We start from the raw sequence: 15,585 nt of genomic DNA on the forward strand, positions 1-15,585 counted from the left end.
TGACTTGTGTAGCAATTGTACATGCTATTTTATTATTTGCTATTTTTTCCCCATGAAAGTGGAGTTACCCTTTAACTGTTCGGAACCCAGCAGATTTTTTCCTGTCTGACCTGTGATCACACTCTGCTCAGGTGCCGCCTCCCTCACACCCCAAGCTCCTCCTCCTCTCACTGATCGCCACTCAGCTGACTTGTAAGCTGATACTACAGAGAAGGAAAAGGTTAAAGAGACGCTTCCCAATCACACAGCCGCCTTCCCTCCACCAATCAGTTATCGGCGCTGCAGAGAGGCATCCAACCAGCATCAGAATCGGTGTTTGCGGCCCCGCCCATATTTAAGAGCGAGGCTTGGTCCGCAGTTCTGCAAGTCTCTGTGTGTTGTCCGGCTGTCACCTGCGAGTGGAGATGGGATCCAATTCTCTGAGGTTTGATGGACGGGTGGTGCTGGTCACCGGAGCCGGGGGAGGTGAGACAGAAACGAGGAGGGATGGGGGCATGGCTCTACCACTCTGTACTTCTGTGCGGGGGGAGCTCTGCACAACTTACATTGTACTCAGGGTCATCCCAGAGCAGGGAGTGGGGACCCCCATGGCCGGGAATGTGGGGGTCATACAGCACCGCACTGACAGCAGTATTCACCGGTGATCTTTGCACTGCAATCAGCGAATACAAAGCCATGTGATATCTTACATATGGATTCTTCCTAATACCTCACAGGAGGATTGAAGAGACCTGTTAGCTGTCAGTCCTCATTCATACTGTAGTAGGATCTGCTGTATACTGTATGTAGGGTATTACAGATGTGAATACAGCAGCACTCTGTTATATACAGTATCTCACATAAGTCAGTACACCCGTCACATTTCTCTAAATATTTTATTATATCTTTTCATGTGACAACACTGAAGAAATGACACTTTCCTACAATGTAAAGTAGTGAGTGTACAGCTTGTATAACAGTGTAAATTTGCTGTCCCCTCAAAATAACTCAACACACAGCCACTAATGTCTAAACCGCTGGCAACAAAAGTGAGTACACCTCTAAGTAAAAATGTCCAAATTGGGCCCAAAGTGTCAATATTTTATGTGGCCACCATTATTTTCCAACACTGCCTTAACCCTCTTGGGCATGGAGTTCACCAGAGCTTCACAGGTTGCCACTGGAGTCCTCTTCCACACCTCCATGATGACATCACAGAGGTGGTGGATGTTAGAGACCTTGCGCTCCTCCACCTTCCATTTGAGGATGCCCCACAGATGCTCAATAGGGTTTAGGTCTGGAGACATGCTTGGCCAGTCCATCACCTTTACCCTCAGCTTCTTTAGCAAGGCAGTGGTCATCTTGGAGGTGAGTTTGGTGTCGCTATCATGTTGGAATATTTCCGTGCGGCCCAGTCTCCGAAGGGAGGGGATCATGCTCTGCTTCAATATGTCACAGGACATGTTGGCATTCATGGTTCCCTCAATGAACTGTAGCTCCCCAGTGCTGGCAGCGCTCATGCAGCCCCAGACCATGACCCTCCCACCACCATGCTTGATTGTAGGCAAGACACACCTGTCTTTGTACTCCTCACCTGGTTGCCGCCACACACACTTGTTTCCATGTCCTTAGTCTGCTTGTCTTCAGCAAACTGTTGGCCTTCTTGTGCATCATTTTTTAGAAGGTTTCCTTCTGGGGAAAACAGCCATGCAGACCAATTTGATGCAGTGTGCGGCGTATGGTCTGAGCACTGACAGGCTGACCCCCCACACCTTCAACCTCTGCAGCAATGCTGGCAGCACTCATATGTCTATTTCCCAAAGACAACCTCTGGATATGATGCTGAGCACGTGTACTCAACTTTGTTGGTCGACCGTGGTGAGGCCTGTTCTGAGTAGAACCTGTCCTGGTCAACCGCTGTATGGTCTTGGCCACCATGCTGCAGCTCAGTTTCAGGGTCTTGGAAATCTTCTTATAGCCTAGGCCAGGGATATGCAATTAGCGGACCTCCAGCTGTTGCAGAACTACAAGTTCCATGAAGCATAGCAAGACTCTGACAACCACAAGCATGACACCGAGGCAGAGGCATGATGGGACTTAGTAGTTTTGCAACAGCTGGAGGTCCGCTAATTGCATATCCCTGGCCTAGGCCATCTTTGCCATGAGGTGCCATGTTGAACTTCCAGTGACCAGTATGAAAGAGTGAGAGTGATAAAATTTACTACACCTGAGACCTTGTAACACTAACGAGTCACATGACACTGGGGAGGGAAAATGGCTAATCGGGCCCAATTTGGAGATTTTCACTTAGGGGTGTACTCACTTTTGTTGCCAGCGGTTTAGACATTAATGGCTGTGTGTTGAGTTATTTTGAGGGGACAGCAAATTGACACTGTTATACAAGCTGTACACTCACTACTACATTGTAGCAAAGTGTCATTTCTTCAGTGTTGTCACATGAAAAGATATAATAAAATATTTCCAAAAATGTGAGAGGTGTACTCATACTGTATATTCATAGCCCCTGCAGATAGCTGCCTTGTGCTCTGTAATCCTGGGCTGCATTTAGCTGTGTAAAATCAGAGGAGAACATTCTTGCTGTGTAATTTCCATGTGTGCTCATGTAGGACTGATACACACATACTAATTTTAAAGTGCAAATAATGTGCAAAAATTCATATGATAAACATTTCACATAAAGTGCAAAATCCACAAAACGAATAACTGTAAAAAATGATCAATAATTCATACATAAAAGATGAAACCTAAAAGTCCAAACAAAGTCCATTCAGGGGCAAGAAAAGTGCTCTTGTGCTGAAAACAATTTTGCATAAAGTGCTTGTGTGTCACTTGTAACATACATTGTGGGTTTATTCCTGCACCCGGGATACACAGCTGCATACAGGCAACCATAGTAATGACTGCTTGTATGTACGTCCTCACCACTACTTGCATAAATCTGTACACATATAAGACCTTATTTACACTTTTGTTTGGGGGCTCTAATAAAGCATGGCTGAGCTGCATTTTTTTACCACCTTCCATCTGCTCCCCCTTATGCTGCAAAGGTAGTAGAGAAGGGAGTACTTCTGTCACGGCTGTGATGCTTTGCATCACGGTGTATAAAAAAACTATCCTTACTGTCATGTTCAACAAGCAGTACCTCCCACTGAACCCAACCCATTTAACTGAATGGGGTGCCCCCGCAGCCATGTTCAATGCATGCAGTTGCGAGGAACTAGTTCAGGGATTAATGGGATAAAACAGGCAGCAAGGAGGCGATACAACACCTCCTCAACCCTGTCAAATGTCCTCTGAAGAGCAATCCAAACACTTCATAAAGCAACGCTGGTTTAAACTAGCCCTAAAACTGTATGCCATATGTATGTGCAAATTCACACATGCGAAAAAAGACCAAAAATGTTTTTTTCTTTCTTTACAAACAAACTTTAACCACTTGCCGACCGTGCTATAGCCAAATGACAGCTACAGCGCGGCTTAAGAATCGCGCTCCGTTTACCACGTGATCACTCCATCAAATGACGAAGCGATCACTTGTAAACAAACCGGCGTCACGTCCGGTTCCTCTCTGTACCAATCGGTACAGAGAGGGGAGAGATCAGATGCAGCAGCGCTGTGGGCTGGTTGTGTAGTACTCACAGCACTGATATGTGATAACTCCAGCACTAATCCATCCTCATCAATACTCAGCCATCCAACCATCCATCCTCATCAATGCTCAGCCATCCATCCATCCATCCTCATCAATGCTCAGCCATCCATCCATCCATCCTCATCAATGCTCAGCCATCCATCCATCCATCCATCCTCATCCATGCTCGGCCATCCATCCATCCTCATCAATGCTCGGCCATCCATCCATCCTCATCAATGCTCGGCCATCCATCCATCCTCATCAATGCTCGGCCATCCATCCATCCTCATCAATGCTCGGCCATCCATCCATCCTCATCAATGCTCGGCCATCCATCCATCCTCATCAATGCTCGGCCATCCATCCTTCCTCATCAATGCTCGGCCATCCATCCTTCCTCATCAATGCTCGGCCATCCATCCTCATCAATGCTCGGCCATCCATCCATCCATCCTCATCAATGCTCGGCCATCCATCCATCCATCCATCCTCATCAATGCTCGGCCATCCATCCATCCGTCCTCATCAATGCTCGGCCATCCATCCATCCTCATCAATGCTCGGCCATCCATCCATCCTCATCAGTGCTCGGCCATCCATCCATCCTTCCTCATCAGTGCTCGGCCATCCATCCATCCTTCCTCATCAGTGCTCGGCCATCCATCCATCCTTCCTCATCAATGCTCGGCCATCCATCCATCCTTCCTCATCAATGCTCGGCCATCCATCCTTCCTCCCTCATCAATGCTCGGCCATCCATCCATCCATCCTCATCAATGCTCGGCCATCCATCCTTCCTCCCTCATCAATGCTCGGCCATCCATCCTTCCTCCCTCATCAATGCTCGGCCATCCATCCTTCCTCCCTCATCAATGCTCGGCCATCCATCCTTCCTCCCTCATCAGTGCTCGGCCATCCATCCATCCTCATCAGTGCTCGGCCATCCATCCATCCTCATCAGTGCTCGGCCATCCATCCATCCTCATCAGTGCTCGGCCATCCATCCATCCTCATCAGTGCTCGGCCATCCATCCATCCTCATCAGTGCTCGGCCATCCATCCATCCTCATCAGTGCTCGGCCATCCATCCATCCTTCCTCATCAATGCTCGGCCATCCATCCATCCTTCCTCATCAATGCTCGGCCATCCATCCATCCTTCCTCATCAATGCTCGGCCATCCATCCTTCCTCATCAATGCTCGGCCATCCATCCTTCCTCATCAATGCTCGGCCATCCATCCATCCTCATCAATGCTCGGCCATCCATCCATCCTCATCAATGCTCGGCCATCCATCCATCCTCATCAATGCTCGGCCATCCATCCATCCTCATCAATGCTCGGCCATCCATCCATCCTCATCAATGCTCGGCCATCCATCCTCATCAATGCTCGGCCATCCATCCATCCATCCTCATCAATGCTCGGCCATCCATCCATCCATCCTCATCAATGCTCGGCCATCCATCCTCATCAATGCTCGGCCATCCATCCATCCTCATCAGTGCTCGGCCATCCATCCTTCCTCATCAGTGCTCGGCCATCCATCCATCCTTCCTCATCAATGCTCGGCCATCCATCCTTCCTCCCTCATCAATGCTCGGCCATCCATCCTTCCTCCTTCATCAATGCTCGGCCATCCATCCTTCCTCCTTCATCAATGCTCGGCCATCCATCCTTCCTCCTTCATCAATGCTCGGCCATCCATCCTTCCTCCCTCATCAATGCTCGGCCATCCATCCTTCCTCCCTCATCAATGCTCGGCCATCCATCCTTCCTCCCTCATCAATGCTCGGCCATCCATCCTTCCTCCCTCATCAATGCTCGGCCATCCATCCTTCCTCCCTCATCAATGCTCGGCCATCCATCCATCCTCATCAATGCTCGGCCATCCATCCATCCTCATCAGTGCTCGGCCATCCATCCATCCTCATCAGTGCTCGGCCATCCATCCATCCTCATCAGTGCTCGGCCATCCATCCATCCTCATCAGTGCTCGGCCATCCATCCATCCTCATCAGTGCTCGGCCATCCATCCATCCTCATCAGTGCTCGGCCATCCATCCATCCATCCTCATCAGTGCTCGGCCATCCATCCATCCTTCCTCATCAGTGCTCGGCCATCCATCCATCCTTCCTCATCAGTGCTCGGCCATCCATCCATCCTTCCTCATCAGTGCTCGGCCATCCATCCATCCTTCCTCATCAATGCTCGGCCATCCATCTATCCTTCCTCATCAATGCTCGGCCATCCATCCTTCCTCATCAATGCTCGGCCATCCATCCATCCTTCCTCATCAATGCTCGGCCATCCATCCATCCTCATCCATCCTCAGCAATACTCAGCCATCCATCCATCCTCATCCATCCTCAGCAATACTCAGCCATCCATCCATCCTCAGCAATACTCAGCCATCCATCCATCCTCAGCAATACTCAGCCATCCATCCATCCTCAGCAATACTCATCCATCCATCCTCAGCACTGACAGGCATCACCGATGGGGCTGCACTGATAATTATTGCACTGATTATCAGTGTAGATGTCCCCACTGAGAAAAGCCACTTATCGGCTCTCCTCTCACGCTGTCAGCTTGAGGAGAGGAATGCTGATAACTGGCACTCCTATTTACACTGTTTAAAGTAAACTGTTACCATTATATTTAAAATGATTATAGCCATGAAAAAGTCTCAGCTTTTAGTACTACTATAATATAAAAGATTTCTATCTTCCTTCCTCCTTTCATATAGTTTTATGTCTGACTCCTAGTTATAATGCCCATATATCCTACTTCTGGGTGTATTTATTATATATGATAAGTAATATATATGATTCATTTCACAGTATAAATGAACCCCATATAGTAGCTATTATCTGTTCTTTTTGTACTATAAAGGGAAAATTTTTTTTTTTTTTTTTTTTTTTTTTACCGCATTATGACAGGTGATACAAAAAAGCATTCTGCCGCTACTAAACGTCTTAGGCCTGGTTCGCACCTATGCGTTTTTTGGTGCATTTGCAGAAGAACACTACAGTTCTGTTAACATGGTTTCCTACGGGACACGTTCACATTTATGCTTTTTTCAGCCGCTGCGTATTTGGAAAGGGTCAATGACTTTCAAAGCAAAACGGTGCTTTTTTTTGGTTCAATAGACTTCAATGGAGAAGCAGCAGAAAATCATGTAGTGCGTTTTTGCAGTAATTTGCGTTTTTTAAAATTTGCCCAACAACAAATTGGCCAAAAAAAGCATACATGCAAATCACAGCAAAATCGCATGTGCAAAAAATGCAAAACATACAGCAAAAGGCACTGCAGAAACGGATCAAAAGCAAACTGCATTGGTGTGACCCGAGCCATACACGTATTTATTTTCGGACGAGAATATTCATACGAAAAATGTTTGTATGTTCGCTGAATAAAAGAATGTTGTTTGAAAATTTCACTTTCTTTTAACATTCAGATTGAAAATGAATGTAGTTTCTGAACGAAAACCACATACACTGTCTGAAAATTCCTATGACCAAGAAGTTTTCTATTTTGCTTCTTTGAATTTTCCTGTCACTGTGGTCGAAAAGAATGTTGAATTTACCCCACTAACGATTAGAAAATCTAACGAACGTTCTTAATGACTTTTTTTTTTTCAAGGGAAGACATTGTTTTTAATATATTACAGTTCTTTCTGAAAATCGGCAAAACAGTCTTTTAATTTTTTTTTTTTTCTTTTAAATAAAAATATATACAGTATATCTTTTTTGTCTGTTATTCTCAGTAGATTTGAGATTTTGCTCTCTAACCATATAGTTGTGTTTTTATATTTACCTATGTAAAATATAATCCTGTGTAAAATAGAACTCTTGTGCAAATTTATGCAATGAAGTGTACTGTGCAAGATGACAAATATTGCAAGAAACTGCAAATAAACACGAAGTCGCAAAAAACTCAAATATATATAACTATATAGTATAATAGTCCACTGTGTTTATTTGCACAGTTTGTTGAATTATTTATTAGCTATTTGCACGTTACATTATTGCACAGGAGTTTATTTTGTATCTTGCAATATTTTATTGTCATCTTGCACAGTACACTTCATTGCATAAATTTGCACAGGATTATATTTTACATAGATTTTTTCATTTGTTCACAGGTAACATGCATTTATTCTATTAAGTTGCGCTGATCATTTTTTTAATCTTATTTTTATTAGATCAGTTTGATTCACTTGCTAGCGCGAGGGACTACACTGTTTATTTTTTATATTTACCACTGCATAGAGATATTTAAGACTAAATTGCCTTTTTTTTTTTTTTTTTTTTTTTTTTTTAAGTTTGTCCGATTAATCAAAACAATTGGCTAACTAATCGATTATGAAAATAATCGTTAGTTGCAGCCCTAATTATCTGCCAGTAACGAGCCACTCCACATTTCTTCATGGTGAGCATGATGCTCTTGGAGCGATGAGCAGTGTTCATGGTTGTAAACTCTCCCCCACAACTTTGTCCCATGTAAATCAGCATAACAAACCCTAATGAACACTGCTTGTAGATATCTCCTTACTTGCTTAGTATTGTTTGTAATCCTTTTTGTTCTTTAGAATGACTTCACTGAGCTTGCCCATATCTCCCCTGATTTACGGCACACTCTGTGTGCTTGTTTGTCTATTATCAGGACTTCCTACAGCACAACACTGAAATCCCACAAGACTGCATAATCACTCAGAGCTTCATACTACACCCCATGTGACCATGTCCTGGGCATCTGGACAGCATTACTGCAGTCTTATCAGCTGAAGCTGATAAGACTTACATAGGCAAACACTAGATAATCGGCACAAGTAAATACTATGAAATAAAACAAGTCAGCTATGAGCAGGGAAGCAGGGTTGCCATAGAAATGTTGGATTGAGAAGGAGGCTTGGTTAACAGTACAGGAAGTGCTCAATGTAAGGGCGGACATACTCTACTGTGGACTCAGAAAACAATACTTAAGATGGCGCTGCCTTACCCCTGGTAAAGTTTTTTAAAGTTTTTTTAAACGGTAAGTATTATGCGATTTGGGCTGGATTACAGTGGTTATAGTTTGATTATTATAATGGACTAAATGAAAAGCATTAGAGTGGGAGAGTTTACTTCCTCTTTAACATTCTGTCATGTATATCTTTTGGCACCAGGACCAGAAAGTTAAAACTTGAAGTGGTGTATTTTCAGCAATGGCTTTCTTCTCATCACTCCTTTGTGGAGCGCTCAGGTTTTACTTGTCCCGTTGATAGCATCTCCCTTCTCAGGTGTTGATCTATAAGGACTATTGTCCTAAGCTGGTACCTGAGTCACAGTCCACGGCCTTCTCTAGGTAAAGCCAAGCTCCTGCCATATCCTTTCCAGTTCTTCTATTTTTCCAATGGAGTTCCAGGGAATTCCAACCACATGGAACACTTTCCATAACCCTGAACTCCAGATCCTTACCCTAGACTTGTATTTGAGCTACTTAATCTTCACAACGCTGTTTGTCAAAGTTTGGGGCCTTCCAGAAGCAAGTGCTGTATGTTATGAGTGTTCTTATTGGCCAATTAGGCATTCTTATAGGACCAGGAGTTTGTAGTTGGTTACACTTGGGGCCCATTCTCACTTACAGGTATGTGTTGTGGTAATGTGCGTGTTGCTATAACACAGTATGTTCATGTTGGTGCATTGCAGTGCCATTCATTTTTAAAGAGCATTAATGCACCATTAAAGTGGTAGTATTGGTGTTTTTGCTGATTTATACCTACAGGTAAACCTATATAAGGCTTACCCGTAGTTTACAGTAAATATCTCCTAAACGTGTACCACTTAGGAGATATTTACCTAAAGCGTGTGTACTACGCTCTCATTGGAAGGCATGCCAATCAGAGGGCTGCGGCCCACAAACCCAGAAGGAAGTCTGGGTGAAGATGGAAGCCCTCTCAGCGGTGACAGCACGTCACTGGAGGGCTTTGTTTTCACGCAAGTCTTTCATAATGTGCCAGTATGCGATGCACATTATGACATTAACTTGCAGGTAGATTTTTAATATTTTTTTTTCTTTTGGTTTACTACAGCTTTAAGACGCCAGAGATATTGTATGTGTTTGGATCCTTAGCCTTAAAGCTCCACAAAACAGGATCCTTATTCCTGAAGCTCCTTTTTTTTTAAATAGAACTTTTTTTTTTGTTTTGTTTTTACTTTCTGTACCAGAGTTTAGTGTCACATTGAACGTTAGGTTTTCGGTTAGTAACATGTTACACCCAAATATAGCAGCCCCCATATCCCAACCCCCTATTGTAACATGTTACACCCAAATATAGCAGCCCCCATATCCCAACCCCCTATTTCCCCCTATTTCCCCCATTGTAACAGTTGGGTTGGGGACCCTCTCTCCGTACCCACTGTCACCATTTCAACACAGCATGGCTGTGTGGGCAGAGATAAATTTGCCTTGTGCCACTGCAGCAGATGGTTTGCAGTTCTCGGTGAACTGCTAGGGTGCTGGTGAATGCCCTTCTAGTTCATGGATTCTTCCTGCTCTCCAGTAACTGCCCAACAGGAGGTACAGACAGCTGCACTGAGAGTCTGCAGCAGCCTGACACTGCACCTGCAGTATGTTACCCTAAATATTGGTGTAACCTGTTGCTAAATGTGAACCTATCCACAATTCAATCTTGCTTCTAACTTCAGAGTAAAATGTAAACTACAATTCCTAGTTAGCCTTTTTTTCTCTGGAGCACTAGTGCAGAAAGAGCAAAGGGTGTTTCTCCAAGATTTCCACTTTCTTTGGTCTGCATCGAATATCTCACTGGAAACCATGATTTTACGGATGGGAAGGCTTCCAGCAGGTTTTCCAATATTTTTATATTCATGTGTGATGAGCATTGTTTTGGTTTGTAGCATGTGTGTTTGAAAAGGCATATTGTGTCTTGGTTAGCTTTTAGCAGGTATCTGAGTGCCTCAGGTAACTTGACTGTTCTGTTAGTGGCAAATGGTATAAGATCATAGTACTGGTAATGCGTATGAAATTGAAATGGCAGTTGTTTGTTATTTTGATCCACTGTCTGTAATAATTTAGGTTGTGGACCTGGAACTACCCTGTTTCCCCGAAAATAAGACCTAGCGTGATTATCAGTGATGGCTGCAATATAAGCCCTACCCTGTTTCCCCAAAAATAAGCCCTACCTTGAAAATAAGACCTACAAGGACTTTAACTAGGGCTTATTTGGGGGGGTAGGGCTTATATTGCATCGATCACCGACAATTACGCTAGGTCTTATTTTCGGGGAAACAGGGTAGTATACAGATATGGACTTCTATTCTGTGTACTTGTCCTGGGTCGGAAATTAAATGGCATCAGTCATCAAGGAAAAAGATTGTGGATATTTAGCAGTTTACCAGTTAAGTCTTGCTGAAAATGGGCAGATACAGTGACTTGAAAAAGTATTCATATCCCTTGAAATTTTCCACATTTGGTCATATTGCAACCAAAAACGGAAATAAATTTTATTGGGATTGTATGTGATTGACCAACACAGTGGCACAATTGTGAAGTGCAAGGAAAATGATAAATGTTTTTAAAATATTATTATTATTATTATTATTATTATGACAAATATGTGAAAAATGTAGTGTGCATTTGTATTCAGCCCCCATGAATCAATAGTTTGTAGAACCACCTTTCCCTGCAATTGCAGCTGCTAGTCTTTTTGGAGATGTCTCTACCAGCTTTGCACATCTAGAGAGTGACCTTTTTGCCCATTCTTCTTTGGAAAATAGCTCAAGCTCTGTCAGATTGGATGGAGAGTGTCTGTCCCACAGTTAACAGTGAATGTGAAAGCACAAACCAAGCCATGAAGCCCAAGGAATTGTCTGTAGACCTCCGAGACAGGATTGTATCGAGGCACAGGTCTGGGGAAGGGTACAGAAAAATGTCTGCAACATTGAAGGTCCCAATGAGCACAGTGGCCTCCATCATCCGTAAATGGAAGAAGTTTAGAACCACTAGGACCCTTCTTAGAGCGGGCCGCCTGGGAAAACTAAGTGATTGGGGGAGAAGGGCCTTAGTTAGGGAGATGACCAATAACCCGATGGTCACTCTGACAGAACTCCAGTATTCCTCTGTGGAGAGAGGAGACCATGCAGCACTCCACCAATTAGGCCTGTATGGAAGAGTGGCCAGATGGAAGCCACTTCTCAGTAAAAGCCACATGACAGCCCGCATGGTGTTTGTCTAATCAGACCATGAGAAACAAAATTCTCTGGTCTGATGAAACAAAGATTAAACTCTTTGGCTTTAATGGCAAGCATCATGTCTGGAGGAAACTAGGCACCGCTCATCACCTGGCTAATACCATCCCTACAGTGAAGCATGGTGGTGGCAGCATCATGCTGTAGGGATGTTTTTCAGCGTCTGGAACTGGGAGAATAGTCAGGATCGAGGGAAAGATGAATGCAGCAATGTACATGAGAAGTCCTTGATGTAAACCTGCTCCAGAGCGCTCTGGACCTCAGACTGGGGTGAAGGTTCATGTTCCAACGGCCCTAAGCACACAGTCAATATAACAAAGGAGTGGCTACAGACAGCTGCAAAGAAGAATGGGAGAAACTGGCCAAAAATAGGTGTGCCAAGTTTGTAGCATCATACTCAAAAAGACTTAAGCGCCGCTCTCCCCTATGGGGGGATCGGATGATGACGGACCGTAGTGTCCGTCGTCATCCGATCCGAAAACGGATGGAAAAGTAGGTTTTTCCTCCGTTACACTTTTCGGATCGGAGCGGGTCGGATGTCAGCGGACATGTCACCGCTGACATCCGACGCTCCATAGGGATGAATGTATGTCCGTTTTTCATCCGAAAATGGAAGGATGAAAAACGGACATACGGATCGCAGTGAATGGTTGGTGAATGTCACAGATGCTGCTTTATAAATATACCTTTTGGTGTAGTTGACACCTCTACATAATTTCTTGTGCTTTGTGATTTTGTAGATTGCTGCCAGATAAGTATGGTACTGTGGCAAGTAATTAGTTCTTGTGTTTCCTCTGTCAGACCTGTTCCCTGCTTTTGGTTGGTGATGGGCCTGTAATGAGGTAAAAGAAGGGTGGTCTAGAGGCAGCACTTATGGCAATCTGCTCAATGTATTCTTACCAGGGTGCTCTGCCACAGAACATGCATACGTCCAATCATCTAGAGAAGAGCCAGAGCTTGGAGAAAGATGGTGGTAACATTTTTATAAATGTGTCATTTGGATACAAAGGGATTCATGGATTGATGTAAAAGATGCATAGCATGTAGAGCAGTGGTTCCCAACTCCTGTCCTCAGGACCCACTAACAGGCCAGGTTTGCAAGATAACTGAAATACATCACAGGTGATATCATTTGCTGCTCAGTGATTGCAGTATTCTAGTCTGCATCTCCCCAAGGTAATAAATAAAACCTGGCCTGTTAGTGGGTCCTGAGGACTGGAGTTGAGAACCACTGATGTAGAGCAAGTAAAAATAAAGAGAGAAAAGAACTCCCCTTCAATCCAACTTGACCAGTAGGGCGTGTGAAATCGTTCAACTCTTGTGAAACTACCCTTGTGACCTACATGCTGGAGTGTCCATGTGGCCCCCAGTACATAGGGATAGAACTACTAGACAGTTAAGTAAACGCATCAGCAAACGTAGTAATAACATCAAAAAATTCAAACCTAGCGGATCATCTAAACACTTATTGCAACAAAAATGCAGGAGAATTGGTGTTCTATGGGATAAAGTTGAGTTGACACTGGAGAGATCCAGGATAAAAGGAACAAGGGCTCTTTCACACGGGGCAGATCAGTCATGATTCGCCCCGTGAACACCCGCTTGCTCAGCGGGGATCGCTCCGCCGATCCCCGCTGAGCAGGAAGATGACAGGTCCATCGCTGCACGCTGTGCAGCGGCGGACCTGTCAGAGCGCCGCTCTCCCCTATGGGGGGATCGGATGATGACGGACCGTAGTGTCCGTCGTCATCCGATCCGAAAACGGATGGAAAAGTAGGTTTTTCCTCCGTTACACTTTTCGGATCGGAGCGGGTCGGATGTCAGCGGACATGTCACCGCTGACATCCGACGCTCCATAGGGATGAATGTATGTCCGTTTTTCATCCGAAAATGGAAGGATGAAAAACGGACATACGGATCGTCCGTGTGAAAGAGGCCTAAGTGTCACAGAATGAAATTAAATGCATAATCACCCTAGACACATTGACACTGTTTGGACTAAATATCAATATAGACTTTATCCCTCACATTAACTCGGAAGTGATGTTTTACGCCTGGAGGTAAGTCAGACATTGAGAATCAGACTGGCACGCTGAGAGTGGAGCCGGTCCCTGTATATATTTCCTACCAATAAATGGTTTAACACTATAGAAGTGTTCCTTTCTTCTCTGATGTTTGGGGCATGAGAAAACTGTCAGGACTGGAGGTGGTTCTGGATGATTTAATCCCTGGGGGACAGAAGAATTTAATGACGCACTGGAAATTAGGGGGTCATGGAAATCTGGTGAGTTCTCTGGTGTGGAGGATCTCATAGGGTGTGGAGTACAGAGCATAAAAATTGTATTTTGGATAAAGGAGCTGGAGTTAATAGAGGCGTGAAAGAAGCATTAGCATTGAGCACCTTATTTCTTGTGCACTGGGCACTTCATTGTTTGAACACTTTAATACAAATATTGATGATTGTTATTTAAATCGCATATATGATTTTGGTTGATTCTATAAGCTGTGCGTGTAGATGGATGGATGGATAGAGATAAGTATGTGTATATGTCAAATAACGTTTAATGACATTAATTGTGTAGACTTTATTTTATTTTTTTATTCCAATTCAATGTGTTTTATTTCAGGATTGGGAAAAGCATATGCCCTGGCCTTTGCAGAAAGAGGAGCTTCTGTTGTCGGTACGTTATTACACTTTTTTTCTTTCTTTCAGCTGCTAATGTGACCTTTGATTTATCAAGACAAACAACTGTTTCAAAGTTCAAAACTGATGTAGCTTTTTGATTGTAACTAAGATTGCAGCATGGATCATTCAAAGAGCATAGGGCATTGCTGGCTGAAATGCTTTTCATTCACAGTAGAAAGTAAATAATGATCAGCTTGTGTATTGACTATGACCGAACTCCATCCCATAGAACCCAGGAGCCATGATGGACATCTTGTGGTGTGTTTTATATAAAGTACGTTTTACTAAAAGGGTATTTTAATTAAATTAAAAGATGTAAATGGATGGAATTGCCATATGCCATTTTTACAATAGGATCATATCAATTGAAATAAAAGTGTTTGTCATCCAGCTTAATTTTCCATAATGCTATGTGGTGAGGTTGAAAGAGTCCCTACCTAAGGAGCACTGATACTGTCCAGATCCACAACACTGCCCAGGTTTTAAGGATAAACTTTTATTGTTCTTGTTCACTTCAAAAGGCAGCTCCATTTTAGAGTGCATCGGATCCATGAGAAAATTGTTGGTCACGCCATGTAATCTCACATTGTTTTGGAGTTTATGGGTCAATCATCAGTTGTAAATCAGGAGTGTCCAACTTCATTTCATTGCGGGCTGCATCAGTATTATGGTTGCCCTCAAAAGGCTGGTTGTATCTGTAAGACTATATAAATGTATCTACTATTTATCATATTAAATAATTGCCTCTGCATTTGGTAATTACCGGTTTTAGTAATAACTTGGTTATACTAAAGTCTCAGTTTTTTCATTTATAATAACAAACATGTTATACTTACCTGTCCTGTGTAGTGGTTTTGCACAGAGAAGCCCAGATCATCCTCTTCTCAGGTCCCTTGCTGGTGCTCCTGTCCTCTCCCCCCTGCCTATTGCCCCCACAGCAAGCAGCTTGTTATGGAGGCAGCTGTGCTGCAGCTCTGTGTGTCCATTCAGGCACGGAGCTGCAGTTCAGCCC

At 43.9% G+C, this 15,585-nt stretch overlaps 1 protein-coding gene across 1 annotated transcript in view; it reads left to right on the forward strand.

The window, feature by feature from the left end:
* The first annotated feature begins 292 nt into the window (after positions 1 to 292).
* Positions 293 to 15,585, forward strand: part of HSD17B4 (hydroxysteroid 17-beta dehydrogenase 4) — a 516,553-nt gene continuing 501,260 nt past the window's right edge. Inside the window, exons 1-2 of the mRNA XM_073624673.1 lie at positions 293 to 465; positions 14,515 to 14,568. Coding sequence (XP_073480774.1) covers positions 405 to 465; positions 14,515 to 14,568 — 115 coding nt within the window. The 5' untranslated portion in view covers positions 293 to 404. The remainder of the gene's footprint in view (positions 466 to 14,514; positions 14,569 to 15,585) is intronic.

This window comes from Aquarana catesbeiana, linkage group LG01 (assembly GCF_042186555.1).
Source record: "Aquarana catesbeiana isolate 2022-GZ linkage group LG01, ASM4218655v1, whole genome shotgun sequence".
NCBI classification, from domain to species: domain Eukaryota; kingdom Metazoa; phylum Chordata; class Amphibia; order Anura; family Ranidae; genus Aquarana; species Aquarana catesbeiana.